General features: G+C 52.7%; 1 protein-coding gene across 2 annotated transcripts in view; it reads right to left on the minus strand.

The window, feature by feature from the left end:
- The window catches only part of MAEL (maelstrom spermatogenic transposon silencer), a 46845-nt gene extending 33424 nt beyond the window's left edge, over positions 1–13421 (minus strand). Inside the window, exons 1-4 of one of the 2 annotated variants that reach the window (XM_073577123.1) lie at positions 12894–13421; positions 7897–8010; positions 5230–5299; positions 3594–3734 (exon numbers count right to left, since the gene is read on the minus strand). In XM_073577123.1, coding sequence (XP_073433224.1) covers positions 3594–3734; positions 5230–5299; positions 7897–8010; positions 12894–13025 — 457 coding nt within the window. In that variant the 5' untranslated portion in view covers positions 13026–13421. The remainder of the gene's footprint in view (positions 1–3593; positions 3735–5229; positions 5300–7896; positions 8011–12893) is intronic. The other variant, XM_073577122.1, reaches the window with a different exon arrangement.
- Between the last annotated feature and the right edge of the window lie 7585 nt (positions 13422–21006).

A 21006-nucleotide genomic window follows, 5' to 3' on the forward strand; every position in this document is an offset into this window, starting at 1 on the left:
AATCATGAGAGCGTGTGCAAGGCGTGCCGTCACGATTCAGCGGTCTGCAGTCCCGTAAAGACTGCGGACTTTTGTCCGAAGCCTAGATAAGCTGTTTATACCTTTGTCCGTTTCCTTCAGTTCCTCAGAGCTCACTGGAAACCCTTTCATTGATTCCAGACCTGTGGAGAGTTTTATTGGCCTCTTTACTAGCCAGAAGGCTGAAAGTGTATTTTGCTTTATATGCGAACGCCTATGAAAATTCTTTCGGTGAATTCTGGACCAAGATTACAACTTTTCAAGTTCGAGCACTAAAACTTGACAATTCTTCTTTAGTTTTGCTTCTTTCTGATGCACCGATGCTCACGGGACTACCGTAAGTAAATGCTCCGGTTACTGATTGGTCATTCAGCTAGATCGCCTCCAGTAGATTGCCACAAAGTTCGACCTTAACCACCTACTCCCGAAACTCTCTTTCCCCTCCATTTCTTCCTATTTGCATGGTTCCTTATCAGACATCTTTTCCATGCAGAATGACAAAATTTCTGCCTCCAAATTGGGAATTTGGGTGCGCAATACCTAGGTGCGTCTTATAGTTCGAAAAATACGGTAAGTCTCTGCTATTCTTGTGTGCGCCTCCAATTCTGCAAGCAAGTTACAAGTTTGCTATTCTTGTGTGCGCCTGCAATTCTGCAAGCAAGTTACAAGTTTGATATTCATGTGTGCGCCTGCAATTCTGCAAGCAAGTTACGAGTTTGCTATTCATGCGTGCGCCTGCAATTGTGCAAGCAAGTTACAAGTTTGCCTATACATCTCTCCTGTTCCTGTTCTCTCCGTACATCTGGTGCTTCTACTTCAGTTTGCACATCTGCCATCCTGCATACTCTATAGTCCTAGTCCTCGTTGATCCACATTATCCGGAAAGTGTCATCTTCGGCCCATGCGGCGCACACTGACCTTCGGCTTAGAGAATCCATCTCACCAGGTGAACCCACAAAAAATACCTCAAGTCTTTAACCCCTTACTGCCATGTGACGTACTATCCCGTCCATGCGCCCTGGGACTTAATTCCCAGGGACAGGATAGTACGTCACAGCGATCAGTGGCGCCCACGTGGTGAGTGCCGCTGATCGCGGCCAGGTGTCAGCTGATTATCACAGCTGACACCTGGCACAATGTGTCAGGGGCTGTCACGGACCGCCCCTGACAAGTTAACCCCTTGCAAACTGTGATCAAACACGATCTCGGTGTACCGTGGGTTAAAGGGAAGCATCGGCAGGGAGGGGGCTCCCTCCGTACTTCCCTGAGCCCCCCACAGCAGCACAATGTGCAGCGCTGCTGCGGGGGGTCTCCTTCCCTGCAGGCCCCCGGATCCAGGATGGCGACGGGGGCCTGCAGGGAGCTGACTTCCTCAGTGCCTGCAAAGCGCAGGCAAGTGGAAGTCTTCTTCAATGCCTGTGACAGATCAGCGATCTGTCACAGGACAGTGATGTTCCCCCTGGGACAACCTAATAAAGTTTAAAAAAAAAAAGTGTAAAAATAATCGCTAAATAAATTAAAAAAAAATAACATTCCCTAATAAATCCATTTTTTGGAAATAAAAAAAAAACAATAATAAAAGTACACATATCTGGTATCGCCGTGTCCGTAATGACCTGCCCTATAAAACTGTCCCGTTAGTTAACCCCTTAAAAAATAAAAACAAAACGAAGCAAAAAATAATGTTTTATTATCATACCGCCGAACAAAGTGCAATAACGCGCGATCAAAAAGACGCATATAAATATCCATGGTACCGCTGAAAACGTCATCTTGTCCCGCAAAAAACGAGCCGCCACACAGCATCATCAGAGAAAAAATAAAAAGTTATAGCTCGCAGAATAAAGCGATGCAAAAGTAATTATTTTTTATATAAAATTGTTTTTATTGCATAAAACCGACAAAAACATAAAAAAACGACCTAAATGAGGTATCACTGTAACCGTACTGACCCGAAGAATAAAACCGCTTTATCAATTTTACCGCAGGCATAACGGTGTAAACGCACTCCCCCCAAAAAATTCATGAAACGCTGGTTTTTGTTCATTCTGCGTCCCAAAAATCGGAATAAAAAGCGATCAAAAAATGTCACGTGCCCGAACATGATACCAATAAAAACGTCAACTCGTCCCACAAAAAATAAGACCTCACATGACTCGGTGGGTCAAAATACGGAAATATTATAGCTCTCAATATGTGGTGATGCAAAAACTATTTTTACGATAAAAAGCGTCTTTTAGCGTGCGACAGCCGCCAAATATAAAAACCGCCATAAATAGTAAATCAAACCCCCCGTTATCACCCCCTTAAGATAGGGAAAAATAATAAAATTAAAAGAAAATGTATTTAATTCCATTTTCCAATTAGGGCTAGGGTTAGGGCTAGGGTTAGGGCTGAGATTAGGGTTAGAGATGTGTTGGGGTTAGGGTTGGAGTTAGAATTGGGGGTTTCCACTGTTTGGGCACATCAGGGGCTCTCCAAACGCAACATGGCGTCTGATCTCAATTCCAGCCAATTCTGCGTTGAAAAAGTCAAACAGTGCTCCTTCCCTTCCAAGCTCTGCCATGCGCCCAAACAGTGTTTTACCCCCACATGTAGAGTATCAGCCTACTCAGGACAAATTGGAAAACAGCTTTTGGATCCTATTTGAACCTGAAGTATTTTTTTTTGTGAAATAAAAGTTAAATGTTCATTTTTTATTTTTTTTTTAAATATTCAAAAAATTCCTGTGAAGCACCTGAAGGGTTAATACACTTCTTGACTCTGGTTTTGAGCACCTTGAGGGGTGCAGTTTTTAGAATGGTGTCACTTTTGGGTATTTTCTATCATATAGACCCCTCAAAGTGGCTTCAAATGTGATGTGGTCCATAAAAATAAAATGGTGTTGCAAAAATGAGAAATCGCAGGTCAACTTTTAACCCTTATAACTTCCTAACAAAAAAAAAAAAAAAAAAAAAATTTTGGTTCCAAAATTGTGCTGATGTAAAGTAAACATGTGGGAAATGTTATCTATTAAGTTTTTTGTGTGCCGTATCTCTGTGATTTAAGGGCATAAAAATTCAAATTTGGAAAATTGTGACATTTTCAAAATTTTCGCCAAATTTCCGTTTTTTTTCACAAATAAACGCAAGTTATATGAATGAAATTTTACCACTAACATGAAGTACAATATGTCACGAGAAAACAATGTCAGAATCACCGGGATCCATGGAAGCGTTTCAGAGTTATGACCTCATAAAGGGACAGTGGTCAGAATTGTAAAAATTGGCCCGGTCATGAACGTGCAGACCACCCTTGGGGGTGAAGGGGTTAAGCACATTTCCCCCCCTTTTCCCTACGATACCACATACAGATGATAAATCTAGAACTGTGCCCAATGCCGAGGTCATCTAACTGGTCCCCCCTAAACTATGTAGACGACGTCATTGCAGCAGGAGCAGTGATGGGATATGAGAGGTGAATATTAGGTTATGTAATCACATTAAATATTATTCTTAAAAGCCCTGGGACCCCTCGTTACAAAGAGTCACTAAGAAAAATAGGGGGAAAAAAAAAAGCAAAACTAATATCCCGACCTTGGACTCTCTCCTGTGCTCCTGCACCGGCAGCACTTCTGTCTCCCATCAGGTTGTGCTTATTCGGGAATCGAGATGGCAGGTTGTACTGGACCCAATTTCTGATTAGCACATCCTGTTCTTGCTGAGGTTGGAAAATTCCTTGAAGAAAAAAAATAAAAATAAAATAATAATGGTTTTTATCAGGGCGAAATGCAAAGTACTACATCTGGGCAATAAAAATGGAAAAAGCATATATAGAATGGGAGGAATAGGGCTAAGTGACAGTACATGTGAAAAAGACTTGGGTATACTAATAGATCACAGACTGAATATGAGTCAACAGTGTGATGCAGCAGCAAAAAAAGCAAATGCAATTCTAGGATGTATTAACAGAAGCATACAGTCTAGATCACGTGAAGTCATTATTTCCCTCTACTCCTCTTTGGTCAGACCTCATCTGGAATATTGTGTCCAGTTTTGGGCACCACATTTTAAAAAAGACATCAACAAACTGGAGCAAGTTCAGAAAAGAGCGACCAGAATGGTGACCGGTCTGCAAACCCTGTCTTATGAGGAAAGGTTGCAGGATTTGGGAATATTTAGTTTGCAAAAGAGAAGACTGAGAGGAGACTTAATAGCTGTCTACAAATATCTAAAGGGCTGTCACATTGTAGAAGGATCAACTTTATTCTCATTTGCACAAGGAAAGACTAGAAGCAATGGGATGAAACTGAATGGGAGGAGACACAGATTAGATATTAGAAAAAACTTTTTGACAGTTAGAGTGATCAATGAGTGGAACAGGCTGCCACGAGAAGTGGTGAGTTCTCCTTCAATGGAAGTCTTCAAACAGAGGCTGGACAGACATCTGACTGGGATGATTTAGCGAATCCTGCTTTGAGCAGAGGGTTGGACCAGATGGCCCAGGAGGTCCCTTCCAACTCTTACGATTCTAATAAAAATAAATATTATATATATTTCTGTTCTAAAATAATTCTGTATTTGTCCCCCAAACCAACAGCTATGTTCACACCCTCGATGTTCCATTCCCTCAGTGCAGTATGGAGCGTAAGGCTATGTTCACACGTTGCGTTTTTTGCAGCAGGATTTTTAAGCAGATTTTAAGCCGCTTACAAAAAGCAAGGTTTTGCTTAGTTTTTTTTTTCCAGGGTTCATTTGTCTCGTGTGCATCTTGATAAAGCTTGCTGCATAAAAAAAAAAAAAAAAAAAAAAAAATATAACTTGATTCATCTTCATCTGGTTATGGCACCAAAAACGCAGCATAACCAGAAATCTGCTTTTTTTCAGCTTTTTGAAAAACGCTGACGTGACATGCTGCATTTTGCAAAAAAACACAGATATTTGCCAAAACTGTCAGGAAAAAAAAATAAATAAGGCCCGTGCATGTGATTTCTGTAAGCTCAGACTTTGCTGGTTTTGTGAAACGCTCCTGAAAATTTGCATAGAAAAAAAAAAACACGCAGCAAAAACGCAAGGTATGAACACAGCCTTAAGTCTTGCACTGGGGTGCCCCCGGCTCCGATTATCTTATAGCACCATGTTGCAGATGTGAACACAGTCTTATAGATCTATGGTTTAACTTAACACTATAATATATAAATCTGGTCCGAAGGTCGTGGGAAGATGTTCATACCTTCACTTTTCTTGAGACTCCAGTGTTGCCCTCTGTCGTCTCCTCTATCCCGGGGATTGGATGACAGCTCCTGTATAAGGACAGTCATGTCATCAGTAATAACCAGCACACAAGTCAAGCACCCCCCCCTCCCCAGCAACTTCATCAGGTGTCTCCTGGAACGGCTTCCAACAGTCTTGAAGTTGCTGTCACAAATGCAGAGTACTTGTTGCCTACTTTACCTCCAGCTCATCCCAAACCATCTGCATTGGGTTGAGGTAGGGTGATTGTGCAGGCCATGTCCCCTGACGTAGCCTTCTCACAAGGTTTTGTTTCTGCTACTTGTCTGTGCATCATTTACAAGGGATGTTATCTAAGATGCTACTAATTTTCGGTTTCTGAGACTGGAAACACTGATGAACTTATCCTCTGCAGCAGTGGTCATTCTTGGTCTGTTTTTTTTTTCCCTGGAGTGATTCTCATGACAGCCATTTTCATCATAGCCATTAATGGTTCTCCCGACTGCGCTTGACGATTCCTTCAAGGTTCTAGCAGCTTTTCCGACATGACTGACCCTCATATCTTAAGTTAACGATGGACTGTCATTTCACTTAGTTCTTGTCACATTCTGGCTTAGATTAGTTGTAAAATAGGCTCTGTGCTGTATGGATGTGTACCAACTCTGCCTCTGCAAATCACCCCTGATTGCCGCTAACAGATCTGCTCATCATAAGCCATTCCAGGACACACCTGATGAAGCTGTTGGAGAGAAAAATCAAGGGGAGGTAAAGCCGACAGTAGAAATATGAGGAATCGAAAGTGTAAGGCCATGTGCACAGAATGCGTTTTTGCTGCTTTTTTTCAATGTGAAAATGGTCCAAAAACGCAATGGAATCCTTATGCAAGCTAATTCAATGACAATCCTGAAGTGTTGTGCACATGATCGGTAAATTTCCGTGCGTATTTGCAGTACGGTTTTTTTCTGCAGCATGTCAATTTTGTGTGTTTCTGCACACATTGACTTCAAATGAGTCAGTCACTCAGGTATAAAAACGTGTGAGGATTTGCTGAGTTTTTATTTTGCGTTTTTACCTTCATCCTATGGCGTTTCCCACGCTGTCATTTGTGTGACAGCGTGGGAAACACCAGCGCGGTAGTTCTTATCAGCAATAACGCTACTGCCGGTCAGAGCGCTGCGAAATCATGCTGTCCGATGTCAGCGTGACCCCACAGCTGTGACTGTCACAAGCGGTAACGTTACCACCGGTACTATCGGTCAGAGCGCTGCGGGGGTCACACTGTCTGTGACCCGGAGGTGTGGGCTGATGAGGAGCAAGGTTAAGCGCCAGATTTGGCACTTCTTATAGATGCGCCTTTTCTGGGGTGGCTGAGAGCTGATGTTTTTAGTCTGGGAGGGGCCACTATCCATGGTCCCTTCCTAGGCTGTTAATATCAGTCCGCAGCTGTCTGCCTAGCCTTTGCTGGTTAGATTTTATAGGGGGACCCTATGTCAATTTTTTTCTCATGTCCCCCTTTAAATTAGCCAGCAAAGGCTAAGCAACCCGTTGTGAGCTGATACCAATAGCCTGGGAACCTTTATGGCTATTGGCTCCTTCCCAGAATATTAATATCAGCCTTCAGCCTTCCCTCTGCTGGTTATTAAAATTACGCAGGAGCCCACACAATTTTTTTCTCTCTTTAAAATTAACAGTTGCTGTAAGGTTACAGCCTATGTACGTTCGTTCTATTAATGCTCCTACATAGGCTGGTGACAATGTGTGTTTAGTTATCGGCTTAACAAGCCGACACCGCTTCATTAGTAAGCCTAGAGCTAGGTGTCGGTCACTGCAGTGTGGCTTATAGCACGACATGCTGCTGGCGGAGCGGTCACTGCAGTGCGGCTCATAGCACGACATGCTGCACGCGGAGCGGCCACTGCAGTGCGGCTTATAGCACAACACGCTGCTGGTGGAGCGGTCACTGCAGTGCGGCTTATAACACGACGTGCTGCACGCGGACCGGTCACTGCAGTGTGGCTTATAACACGATGTGCTGCCGGCGGAGCGGTCACTGCAGGGTGGCTTATAACACGACGTGCTGCACGCCGAGAGGTCACTGCAGTGTGGCTTATAGCACGATGTGCTGCTGGCGGAGCGGTCACTGCAGTGTGGCTTATAGCACGATGTGCTGCTGGCGGAGCGGTCACTGCAGTGCGGCTTATAGCACGACGTGCTGCACGCGGAGCGGTCACTGCAGTGCGGCTTATAGCACGACGTGCTGCACGCGGAGCGGTCACTGCAGTGCGGCTTATAGCACGACGTGCTGCACGCGGAGCGGTCACTGCAGTGCGGCTTATAGCACGACGTGCTGCACGCGGAGCGGTCACTGCAGTGCGGCTTATAGCACGACGTGCTGCACGCGGAGCGGTCACTGCAGTGCGGCTTATAGCACGACGTGCTGCACGCGGAGCGGTCACTGCAGTGCGGCTTATAGCACGACGTGCTGCACGCGGAGCGGTCACTGCAGTGTGGCTTATAGCACGACGTGCTGCACGCGGAGCGGTCACTGCAGTGCGGCTTATAGCACGACGTGCTGCACGCGGAGCGGTCACTGCAGTGTGCCAGCGATCAGGGCGGACATGAGAGCAGCTGGAGTGCAGGACGCTCCGTACTTCTATGAGGGTCTCACCTTCTCGTGATAAGAGTTTCCCCCATCTGTATCGGGTCTCGAGGAGCTCAGATCTCGGCTCCTCCACTCTTTGGCCTTTTCAGCATATTTTTCCTTTTCCTCAGCAGACAGCATCTAAAATAAAGCAATGCAGAGACCCAAATGTCAATCCAGCCAGCAACAGAGATATGCAGCGCACAGCACTGGGGGCCGGCGCACCAGTCTGTTGCCAGGCAGATATGGAGCAGGGGAAGGAGGAGGGAAGATGAGCGAGGGGGGGGGGGGAGGAGGAGGGAAGATGAGCCAGGGGGGGGGGGGGAGGAGGAGGGAAGATGAGCGAGGGGGGGGGGGAGGAGGAGGGAAGATGAGCGAGGGGGGGGGGGAGGAGGAGGGAAGATGAGCGAGGGGGGGGGGAGGAGGAGGGAAGATGAGCGAGGGGGGGGGGAGGAGGAGGGAAGATGAGCGAGGGGGGGGGAGGAGGAAAGATGAGCGAGGGGGGGGGAGGAGGAAAGATGAGCGAGGGGGGGGGGAGGAGGAAAGATGAGCGAGGGGGGGGAGGAGGAAAGATGAGCGAGGGGGGGGGAGGAGGAGGGAAGATGAGCGAGGGGGGGGGAGGAGGAGGGAAGATGAGCGAGGGGGGGGGAGGAGGAGGGAAGATGAGCGAGGGGAGGGAAGATGAGCGAGGGGGGGGGAGGAGGAGGGAAGATGAGCGAGGGGAGGGAAGATGAGCGAGGGGGGGGAGGAGGAGGGAAGATGAGCGAGGGGGGGGAGGAGGAGGGAAGATGAGCGAGGGGGGGGGAGGAGGAGGGAAGATGAGCGAGGGGGGGGGAGGAGGAGGGAAGATGAGCGAGGGGGGGGGAGGAGGAGGGAAGATGAGCGAGGGGGGGAGGAGGAGGGAAGATGAGCGAGGGGGGGGGAGGAGGAGGGAAGATGAGCGAGGGGGGGAGGAGGAGGGAAGATGAGCGAGGGGGGGGAGGAGGAGGGAAGATGAGCGAGGGGGGGGAGGAGGAGGGAAGATGAGCGAGGGGGGGAGGAGGAGGAGGGAAGATGAGCGAGGGGGGGAGGAGGAGGAGGGAAGATGAGCGAGGGGGGGAGGAGGAGGAGGGAAGATGAGCGAGGGGGGGAGGAGGAGGAGGGAAGATGAGCGAGGGGGGGAGGAGGAGGAGGGCAGATGAGCGAGGGGGGGGAGGAGGAGGGCAGATGAGCGAGGGGGGGAGGAGGAGGGCAGATGAGCGAGGGGGGGAGGAGGAGGGCAGATGAGCGAGGGGGGGAGGAGGGCAGATGAGCGAGGGGGGGAGGAGGAGGGCAGATGGGCGAGGGGGGGAGGAGGGCAGATGGGCGAGGGGGGGGGGGAGGAGGGCAGATGGGCGAGGGGGGGGGAGGAGGAGGGCAGATGGGCGAGGGGGGGAGGAGGAGGAGGGAAGATGGGCGAGGGGGGGAGGAGGAGGAGGAGGAGGGAAGATGGGCGAGGGGGGGAGGAGGAGGAGGAGGAGGGAAGATGGGCGAGGGGGGGAGGAGGAGGAGGAGGGAAGATGGGCGAGGGGGGGAGGAGGAGGAGGAGGGAAGATGGGCGAGGGGGGGGAGGAGGAGGAGGAGGGCAGATGGGCGAGGGGGGGAGGAGGGCAGATGAGCGATGGGGGGAGGAGGGCAGATGAGCGATGGGGGGAGGAGGGCAGATGAGCGATGGGGGGAGGAGGGCAGATGAGCGATGGGGGGAGGAGGGCAGATGAGCGATGGGGGGAGGAGGGCAGATGAGCGATGGGGGGGAGGAGGGCAAATGGGCAATGGGGGGGAGGAGGGCAAGTGGGGGGGGAGGGCAGATGGGCGATGGGTGGGCAGATGGGCGATGGGGGGGGCAGATGGGCGATGGGGGGGGGCAGATGGGCGATGGGGGGGGCAGATGGGCGATGGGGGGGGCAGATGGGCGATGGGGGGGGCAGATGGGCGATGGGGGGGGGCAGATGGGCGATGGGGGGGCAGATGGGCGATGGGGGGGGCAGATGGGCGATGGGGGGGCAGATGGGCGATGGGGGGGGCAGATGGGCGATGGGGGGGGCAGATGGGCGATGGGGGGGGCAGATGGGCGATGGGGGGGCAGATGGGCGATGGGGGGGGCAGATGGGCGATGGGGGGGGCAGATGGGCGATGGGGGGGGCAGATGGGCGATGGGGGGGGCAGATGGGCGATGGGGGGGGCAGATGGGCGATGGGGGGGCAGATGGGCGATGGGGGGGCAGATGGGCGATGGGGGGGGCAGATGGGCGATGGGGGGGCAGATGGGCGGGGCAGATGGGCGATGGGGGGGGCAGATGGGCGATGGGGGGGGGCAGATGGGCGATGGGGGGGGCAGATGGGCGATGGGGGGGGCAGATGGGCGATGGGGGGGGCAGATGGGCGATGGGGGGGGAAGATGGGCGATGGGGGGGGAAGATGGGCGATGGGGGGGAAGATGGGCGATGGGGGGGGAAGATGGGCGATGGGGGGGGAAGATGGGCGATGGGGGGGGAAGATGGGCGATGGGGGGGAAGATGGGCGATGGGGGGGGAAGATGGGCGATGGGGGGGGAAGATGGGCGATGGGGGGGGGAAGATGGGCGATGGGGGGGGGAAGATGGGCGATGGGGGGGGCAGATGGGCGATGGGGGGGGCAGATGGGCGATGGGGGGGGCAGATGGGCGATGGGGGGGGCAGATGGGCGATGGGGGGGCAGATGGGCGATGGGGGGGGCAGATGGGCGATGGGGGGGGCAGATGGGCGATGGGGGGGGCAGATGGGCGATGGGGGGGGCAGATGGGCGATGGGGGGGGCAGATGGGCGATGGGGGGGGCAGATGGGCGATGGGGGGGGCAGATGGGCGATGGGGGGGGCAGATGGGCGATGGGGGGGGCAGATGGGCGATGGGGGGGGCAGATGGGCGATGGGGGGGGCAGATGGGCGATGGGGGGGGCAGATGGGCGATGGGGGGGGCAGATGGGCGATGGGGGGGGCAGATGGGCGATGGGGGGGGCAGATGGGCGATGGGGGGGGCAGATGGGCGATGGGGGGGGCAGATGGGCGATGGGGGGGGCAGATGGGCGATGGGGGGGGCAGATGGGCGATGGGGGGGGCAGATGGGCGATGGGGGGGGCAGATGGGCGATGGGGGGGGCAGATGGGCGATGGGGGGGGCAGATGGGCGATGGGGGGGCAGATGGGCGATGGGGGGGGCAGATGGGCGAGGGGGGGGCAGATGGGCGATGGGGGGGGCAGATGAGCGATGGGGGGAGGAGGGCAGATGAGCGATGGGGGGAGGAGGGCAGATGAGCGATGGGGGGAGGAGGGCAGATGAGCGATGGGGGGAGGAGGGCAGATGAGCGATGGGGGGAGGAGGGCAGATGAGCGATGGGGGGAGGAGGGCAGATGAGCGATGGGGGGAGGAGGGCAGATGAGCGATGGGGGGGAGGGCAGATGAGCGATGGGGGGGGAGGGCAGATGAGCGATGGGGGGGAGGGCAGATGAGCGATGGGGGGGGAGGGCAGATGAGCGATGGGGGGGGGAGGGCAGATGAGCGATGGGGGGGGGAGGGCAGATGAGCGATGGGGGGGGGAGGGCAGATGAGCGATGGGGGGGGGAGGGCAGATGAGCGATGGGGGGGGGAGGGCAGATGAGCGATGGGGGGGGGAGGGCAGATGAGCGATGGGGGGGGGGGGCAGATGAGCGATGGGGGGGGAGGGCAGATGAGCGATGGGGGGGGAGGGCAGATGAGCGAGGGGAGGGGGGAGGGGGGAGGGGAGGGGGGAGGGCAGATGAGCGAGGGGGGGGGGAGGGCAGATGAGCGAGGGGGGGAGGGCAGATGGGCGAGGGGGGGGGGAGGGCAGATGGGCGAGGGGGGGGGGAGGGCAGATGGGCGAGGGGGGGGGGAGGGCAGATGGGCGAGGAGGGGGTGGGAGGGCAGATGGGCGAGGGGGGGGGGAGGGCAGATGGGCGAGGGGGGGGGGAGGGCAGATGGGCGAGGGGGGGGGGAGGGCAGATGGGCGAGGAGGGGGTGGGAGGGCAGATGGGCGAGGAGGGGGTGGGAGGGCAGATGGGCGAGGGGGTGGGAGGGCAGATGGGCGGGGGGGGGGGAGGGCAGATGGGCGGGGGGGGGAGGGCAGATGGGCGAGGGGGGGGGAGGGCAGATGGGCGAGGGGGGGGGGAGGGCAGATGGGCGAGGGGGGGGGGGAGGGCAGATGGGCGAGGGGGGGGGGGAGGGCAGATGGGCGAGGAGGGGGGGGGGGAGGGCAGATGGGCGAGGAGGGGGGGGGGGGAGGGCAGATGGGCGAGGAGGGGGGGGGGGAGGGCAGATGGGCGAGGAGGGGGGGGGGAGGGCAGATGGGCGAGGAGGGGGGGGGAGGGCAGATGGGCGAGGAGGGGGGGGGGGGGAGGGCAGATGGGCGAGGAGGGGGGGGGGAGGGCAGATGGGCGAGGGGGGGGAGGGCAGATGGGCGAGGGGGGGGAGGGCAGATGGGCGAGGGGGGGGAGGGCAGATGGGCGAGGGGGGGGAGGGCAGATGGGCGAGGGGGGGGAGGGCAGATGGGCGATGGGGGGGGGCAGATGGGCGATGGGGGGAGGGCAGATGGGCGAGGGGGGGGCAGATGGGTGATGGGGGGGGCAGATGGGTGATGGGGGGGGCAGATGGGTGATGGGGGGGCAGATGGGTGATGGGGGGGCAGATGGGTGATGGGGGGGGGGCAGATGGGTGATGGGGGGGGGGCAGATGGGTGATGGGGGGGGGGGCAGATGGGTGATGGGGGGGGGGGCAGATGGGTGATGGGGGGGGGGCAGATGGGTGATGGGGGGGGGCAGATGGGTGATGGGGGGGGGCAGATGGGTGATGGGCAGATGGGTGATGGGCAGATGGGTGATGGGCAGATGGGTGATGGGGGGGGGGCAGATGGGTAATGGGGGGGAGGAGGGCAGATGGGGAAGGAGGGTATGTGAGAGACACTCTTTACTCTCCGGCCGCGGTCTGGTGACTGGACCCCGCCGGGCCCGGTACTCACCGCCCAGTCCCCGGAGCACAGCGGTATGGCCTCCTTCACTCCGGACACCGGGAAGCCGCGGCGCCGGAGCTCCGGCACCATGTCCAGGGTGAAGAAGAAGTACGCGTTCCGGGACGCCCGCTTGTTCGGCATGGCGCGTCCTGCTGCTCCGGACACTGCACACAACGTGGCCTCTGCCGCCCGCTCCGCACAGGCCCGGCCCCCGCACCACGTGACTGCAGACCGCGCGTGCAGGCGGGACACGTGACCGCGCCCGTCAGTCAGACCCGTGCTCCCCTCAGGTGCCGGCGGTTCCGGTCTCTGCTCAGTTGTTAGTTTTCCTCTATTTCCCCGCAGTTGGATTTTTCCCGGTTTATTCGCACGTTATACGGTACACTGACCCCACAGTTTGAGTCGTGAGCCGGCGCGACACTGCAGAGTACGGACCGTGAATTAATCCCGCCTGTGTGAACCCGGCCTGACACAGGACGCACGAGAGCCGCTGACTGACCCCCGTGCTCCACCGCTAAAATGCCGCAGCTCATTGCGTCCGGTGTGCATGAGGCGGCGGAATCAAAAGTCCAAAACTTTTGCAGTACCAACACCCATAAATCACCACTAGGTGGCAGCGCTGTATCTGGAAATCTCCATTACTCCTGTATAACGCTGATTGTCTGTTTCACACTTCCGTTTGTCATCATCAGTCAAAATCCGCGGTTTGCCAAATAAACGAATCCGCCGTTTTTCTTTGCGGATCCGTTTTTTTACCTATTGACTTGCATTGTGGGCGGATTTTGACTGATGATTGTCCGTTGCGTCCGTATTCATGCGGAACCGCAAAAATTTATGGCGTCCGCTGAGATCACTTACGTTTTCTTTGCGGATCCGCATTTTCCCTTTTTAACCCTGAATCTTGTCTGGCTGCTGGAAGAAAATCTCTCTCTCTCTTCCACCAGGTATACACCGATACCTCCCTGCGAAATCCCGCGATGATACCTGCGGGAATTACGCTCCACGATGACGCCCCCGGGATCCCGCGATAGAGGCAGCGATGGATGACGTCCCGGCTCTTTTAAATTTTTCCGGCCGCGGATACGTGAACCATAGCGGACCGGTGGCACACGATGTAATCCGTACCCAGGCGGATCCGTTTTCCACCATTTTAGCGGATTTCAACGGCCACCAAAAACGTAAGTGTGAAACAGGCCTTAGTTGGGGAAAGTTTAACTTAGAGGGGTCAGTCAGCCCCCAAAATACCTCTTTATACCATGGGGCCATAAGGGACTCAGCCCCTATTAATTTCATCGGTTACGGGTACACGGCTGGAGAAAATCCCTTTTATTGCTCATGGAAATAGTTCGGTGCACCCTTGGCGTGGCTGAGAGCTCGGTGCACTATTATCCCCCCTCATTTTGCATCATGAGGGGCTGATGTAAGTTACCTAGAAAGCTCCTTATTAACCCCTTCCCCTCCCAGGACGTAATAGTGCATCACAGGGAGGGTATAAGTGGATGAAGTGGAGTCACAGCTGTGCTATACAGCTGGCACCTGCCACTAAGCGAGCTCTGATCACTGCTGTATAAGGGTACGTGCACACGCTGCGGATTTGGCCACGCAGATTTTTTAAAATCCGCAGGTAAATCTGCAGTTCAAAAGACCTGCGGATTGCTCTGCGGTTTTTCATCTCCTCAATCGAGGAGATGAAAAACCGCAGTGGAATCCATAGAAAGAATTGACATGTCAATTCTTTCTGCAGTTTCAAAACCGCGGAAAAATCCGCACCGTCTGCACTGCGGTTTTTAATTCCCATAGGGAATAATGGTGCTGTACACCGCAGCAGAATCCGCAGCGTGTGCACACACCCTAACCGCTGTCAGTCACTGACGGCAACATTTAGGTCGTGCCATCCTGGTGGGGCATCACCGCCATCTTGGTACTCCTCCTGTGAAGCCCAGAAACCCAGTATACTGCAATACTGAAGTGTTGGAGTCTATACTACAAATAATCAAAGGTTCAAGTCCCCTAAAAGGACTAAAAAAAAAAGCTGGAAAGAAAAACACTACAAAGTAAATAAACACATAAAAGTTTGAACCCAAAAATGAAAGACTTAAACAAAAATAAATGAAAAAAATAGCAAAAAAAAGTTCAAAACTATCAAAATAGAAAATTATTTCACCGTACAGAAAATGCCATAAAGATCGAAAGGAAAGAACTGCAAAAAGCGATCAAAACGTCACATCAACCTCTTCAAAAGTACAACTCGTCCCCTCAAAACGCAAGCCGCTCCTTGTACGGCTGGGGGGGGGGGGGGGGGGGCGGAAAAATGAAGAAAAAAGTTATGGCGCTTGAAAGAAGGGGAGGAAAAAAACTAAGGGAAAATTGGCTGCAAATGAGAATTTTTTTTCCACTTGAAAATTCCTTCAGGAAACGCTCCTTTCTTTCAGGAGTTTTTAGAGGAGTTTTTCTTTTCCTAAAGTGTTTTTTTTTTTTACGTGGATTGTTTATTTTTTCTGCTGCCTTTTGTATGGAAAGTGAAAACCTCTCAAAAGACTGAATATATGAGCAGCAAAGTGGTTTTACAATATAAATTAGTAGTAAGAGTTCTTCGAGCGATTTTTTTGAAGGATTGTTTTCAGGCATCTTTGGTAGCAGACCCACTAGAAAAAAAAAACTCCACGGAGTCAAAAATCCTCCTCCGGCTATGTTCACACAATGAGTCTTTCAAGCAGAAACCGCATCAGAAATCTCTGGATCTCTTTTTTTCCTGAAACGTCTTTTATGGCTATGTGCACACTCTGCGGATTCTGCTGCGGTGTACAGTACCATAATATCCTATGGAAATAAACCACTGTCCGGATGGTGCGGGGTTTTCCGTGTGGATTTGCTGCGGTTTCTAAACTACAGACAGAATTGACTTGTCAATTCTTTCTACGGATTCTGCTGCGGTTTACCACCTGCTCCATTGTAGAGATGATAAACCGCAGGCCAATCCGCAGATAAACCGCAGGTCTTTTGACCTGCGGATTTTGCAAAATCCGCGCAGATCAATCCGCACCAGAATCCGCAGCGTGTGCACACACCCTATGACGTGTAGTCAGTCATTTCCTGAATGTTTTTCTGACACTGTTGTGTGTCTCTGTTGCTGGCACTGTTGTGTCTCTGTTGCTGGCACTGTTGTGTCTCTGTTGCTGGCACTGTTGTGTCTCTGTTGCTGGCACTGTTGTGTCTCTGTTGCTGGCACTGTTGTGTCTCTGTTGCTGGCACTGTTGTGTCTCTGTTGCAGGCACTGTTGTGTCTCTGTTGCAGGCACTGTTGTGTCTCTGTTGCTGGCACTGTTGTGTCTCTGTTGCTGGCACTGTTGTGTCTCTGTTGCTGGCACTGTTGTGTCTCTGTTGCTGGCACTGTTGTGTCTCTGTTGCTGGCACTGTTGTGTCTCTGTTGCTGGCACTGTTGTGTCTCTGTTGCTGGCACTGTTGTGTCTCTGTGGCTGGCACTGTTGTGTGTCTCTGTGGCTGGCACTGTTGTGTGTCTCTGTGGCTGGCACTGTTGTGTGTCTCTGTGGCTGGCACTGTTGTATGTCTCTGGATGGCACTGTTGTGTGTCTCTGTTGCTGGCATTGTTGTGTATCTTTGTGGGTAGCACTGTTGTGTCTTTGTGGCTGGCTCTGTTGTGTGTCTCTGTGGCTGGCACTGTTGTGTGTCTCTGTGGCTGGCACTGTTGTGTGTCTCTGTGGCTGGCACTGTTGTGTGTCTCTGTTGCTTGCTGGCACTGTTGTGTATCTCTGGCTGGAACTGTTGTGTCTCTGTGGCTTGCACTGTTGTGTCTCTGTTGCTGGCACTGTTGTGTGTCTCTGTTGCTGGCACTGTTGTGTGTCTCTGGCTGGCACTGTTGTGTGTCTCTGTGGCTGGCACTGTTGTATGTCTCTGGATGGCACTGTTGTGTGTCTCTGTTGCTGGCATTGTTGTGTGTCTTTGTGGGTAGCACTGTTGTGTCTTTGTGGCTGGCTCTGTTGTGTGTCTCTGAGGCTGGCACTGTTGTGTGTCTCTGTGGCTGGCACTGTTGTGTGTCTCTGTGGCTGGCACTGTTGTGTGTCTCTGTGGCTGGCACTGTTGTGTGTCTCTGTGGCTGGCACTGTTGTGTGTCTCTGTGGCTGGCACTGTTGTGTGTCTCTGTGGCTGGCACTGTTGTGTGTCTCTGTGGCTGGCACTGTTGTGTGTCTCTGTGGCTGGCACTGTTGTGTGTCTCTGTGGCTGGCACTGTTGTGTGTCTCTGTGGCTGGCACTGTTGTGTGTCTCTGGCTGTCACTGTTGTCTCTGTGGCTGGCACTGTTGTGTCTCTGTTGCTGGCACTGTTGTGTCTCTGTTGCTGGCACTGTTGTGTGTCTCTGTTGCTGGCACTGTTGTGTGTCTCTGTGGCTGGCACTGTCGTGTGTCTCTGTGGCTGGCACTGTTGTGTGTCTCTGGCTGTCACTGTTGTGTGTCTCTGGCTGTCACTGTTGTGTGTCTCTGGCTGTCACTGTTGTGTCTCTCTGGCTGTCACTGTTGTGTCTCTCTGGCTGTCACTGTTGTGTCTCTCTGGCTGTCACTGTTGTCTCTGTGGCTGGCAGTGTTGTGTCTCTGTTGCTGGCACTGTTGTGTCTCTGGCTGTCACTGTTGTGTGTCTCTGGATGGCACTGTTGTGTGTCTCTGTGGCTGGCACTGTCGTGTGTCTCTGTGGCTGGCACTGTTGTGTGTCTCTGTGGCTGGCACTGTTGTGTGTCTCTGGCTGTCACTGTTGTGTGTCTCTGGCTGTCACTGTTGTGTGTCTCTGGCTGTCACTGTTGTGTGTCTCTGGCTGTCACTGTTGTGTCTCTCTGGCTGTCACTGTTGTCTCTGTGGCTGGCAGTGTTGTGTCTCTGTTGCTGGCACTGTTGTGTCTCTGGCTGTCACTGTTGTGTGTCTCTGGATGGCACTGTTGTGTGTCTCTGTGGCTGGCACTGTTGTGTGTCTCTGTGGCTGGCACTGTTGTGTGTCTGTGGCGCCCCTGAGGCTTCAGTCGCCACAGAGGTACTGCACCTCCTCCTGAGGTGTGGTACCCCACCATCCAGGTAAGTTGGGAACTCCTAACCACGCTCCAACACCTGCACCCCTCACCACAAAGTAGTGTAGCAAAGCCACATTGCGGCTCCTTGCTTAGAGAGTAGCAGAGCAGCTTTGGTGGTTCCCTGCTTGGAAACACGAAACGTGCTGGGAGGTGGGTGGAGTTTAGAATACATAAAGAGCGGGAAGGTTTAGAATTTCAGGGAGTTCGAGGTCAGACAGTCACTCAGAGAGGAGTGAGGAAAGGAGATCCCTGGAAGAGGGATGGAGGAAGGAGGTGCTGCAGCTGCCTCAGTGACCTGTGCCAGCTGGCACGGGAAAGGAAAAGAAGGAGAAAGACATTGAACTGAAGCCTGAGCTTCCATAAGAAAGAAAGACAAGTACGGAACGTAGGAGTAAAAAGGGAACACAGAGGACGTGGGTTAGAGGAAGAACCCTGCCTAGAAGTTCTAAGCGCAAGGCCGGGGCCCGGTCCCCGAGGTTGTATGGACACTAATGGTTCTGCAGCAGACACCGGTGGAGTAGTCGGCTGTAAATGCACTACTCCCATCTAAGACTTGGGGGCACAACAGCAACTTGGATAGTGAGCCGGGACTCAGGAGTTAGGAGTCCCCGAAGCAGGCTACAGCTGTCTGCCGTACAAGTAGAGTTCTTGGGAACATCTGTCAGGAGGCACTCTAGTGTAACTCAGTACTGGGAGTACTTCACTTAAAGGCGCTATAGAGGAGACGATCAGAAAGGCACATGTTGGCGGAGTGTTGGAAGGGAGCATCCTATCTTGCCTGGAGGTTGACTGAGCCCAGGACCCGGAGGACACAGCACGGAGGCCTTCACCAGTGTGTACTACAGACTGTGAGTAAAGCTTTGGAACTACATGCCCTGGTGTCCTCCACTTATTCCCGCACCACTACACCCCGCACTACATCTGGGCACCAGGCTCTACGCCGCCTGTGCCTCTCCTCCATTGCTACATCTACACTGCCCTGGGACTACAGCTCCACCTGTGGGGAGCTTCACCATCTTGGCTGCAACCAACCACCAGTCCCAGAGGATCTACATGCAGCGTCGGCCTAATACCTCATTTGCCGAACACCACAGGTGGCGTCCTGAACTATTCATAAACTTTATTTCATTGTTCATTCATCTCTTTTTTGCCATGGAGCCCCAGGGCCACGGACCGGGTCACAGCTTCCGTGACAACTCCCATTGAGATCAACGGGCCCGGTACCGAGTACCCCGCTAGGCCCAGTATCCGCACAGGCAGCTGTCAATCTCACCCCTGAAGAGAGAGAATACATGCGTATGGCAAGCAACCAGCAACAAGATGAAGACACCCAGAGCATTTCATCTGGTAGCAGTTTCCAATCATCAGCTCCCAGAACCCCAGGAGGGAACAAAAACAACAATTAGTCAAGATGCTTCCTTTAACCCCTTCACCCCCAAGGGTGGTTTGCACGTTCATGACCGGGCCAATTTTTACAATTCTGACCACTGAACCTTTATGAGGTCATAACTCTGGAACGCTTCCATGGATCCCGGTGATTCTGACATTGTTTTCTCGTGACATATTGTACTTCATGTTAGTGGTAAAATTTCATTCAAATAACTTGCGTTTATTTGTGAGAAAAACGGAAATTTGGCGAAAATTTTGAAAATTTCGCAATTTTCCAACTTTGAATTTTTATGCCCTTAAATCACAGAGATACTGCACACAAAAAACTTGATAACTAACATTTCCCACATGTTTACTTTACATCAGCACAATTTTGGAACCAAAATTTTTTTTTGTTAGGAAGTTATAAGGGTTAAAAGTTGACCAGCGATTTCTCATTTTTGCAACACCATTTTATTTTTAGGACCACATCACATTTGAAGCCACTTTGAGGGGTCTATATGATAGAAAATACCCAAAAGTGACACCATTCTAAAAACTGCACCCCTTAAAGTGCTCAAAACCACATTCAAGAAGTTTATTAACCCTTTAGGTGCGTCACAGGAATTTTTTTGAATATTTAAAAAAAAATGAACATCTAACTTTTTTTCATAAAAAAAATACTTCAGGTTCAATTTTTTTTATTTTACCAAGGGTAACAGGAGAAATTGGACTGCAAAAGTTATTGTGCAATTTGTCCTGAGTACGCAGATACCTGATATGTGGGGGGGGGAACCACTGTTTCGGTGCATGGCAGAGCTCAGAATGGAAGGAGCGCCGTTTGCCTTTTTCAATGCAAAATTGGCTGGAATTCAGATTGGACGCCATGTCATGTTTGGAGAGTCCCTGATGTACCTAAACAGTGGAAACCCCTACAAGTGACCCCATTTTGGAAACTAGACCCCCCAAGGAACTTATCTAGATATGTGGTGAGAACTTTGAACCCACAAGGGCTTTACAGAAGTTTATAACGTACAGCGGTACAATTAAAAAGTCATATTTTTTCCACAAAAATGATCTTTTCACCCCAATTTTTATTTTCCCAAGGGTAACAGGACCCTAAAAGTTACTGTGCAATTTGTCCTGAGTACGCTGATACCCCACATGTGGGGGTAAACCACTATTTGGGCGCATGGCAGAGCTCGGAAGGGAAGCAGCGCCATTTGACGTTTTTGGCTGGAATTGAGATCGGACACCATGTCGCGTTTGGAAAACCCCTGATGTACCAAAACAGTGGAAACCCCCCACAAATGACACCATTTTGGAAACTAGACCCCCTAAGGAACTTATCTAGATGTGTGGTGAGAACTTTGAACCCCCATGGGCTTCACAGAAGTTTATAACATAAAGCCATACAATTAAAAAATCATATTTTTTCCACAAAAATGATCTTTTCACCCTCAATTCTTATTTTTCCAAGGGTAACAGGACCATAAAAGTTATTGTGCAATTTGTCCTGAGTACGCTGATACCCCACATGTGGGGGTAAACCACTATTTGGGCGCATGGCAGAGCTCGGAAGGGAAGCAGCGCCATTTGACATTTTTGGCTGGAATTGAGATCGGACACCATGTCGCGTTTGGAAAACTCCTGATGTACCAAAACAGTGGAAACCCCCCACAAA

Source organism: Dendrobates tinctorius, unplaced genomic scaffold (genome assembly GCF_039654945.1).
Source record: "Dendrobates tinctorius isolate UK_male_01 unplaced genomic scaffold, ASM3965494v1 ptg000054l, whole genome shotgun sequence".
Taxonomy (NCBI): Eukaryota; Metazoa; Chordata; class Amphibia; order Anura; family Dendrobatidae; genus Dendrobates; species Dendrobates tinctorius.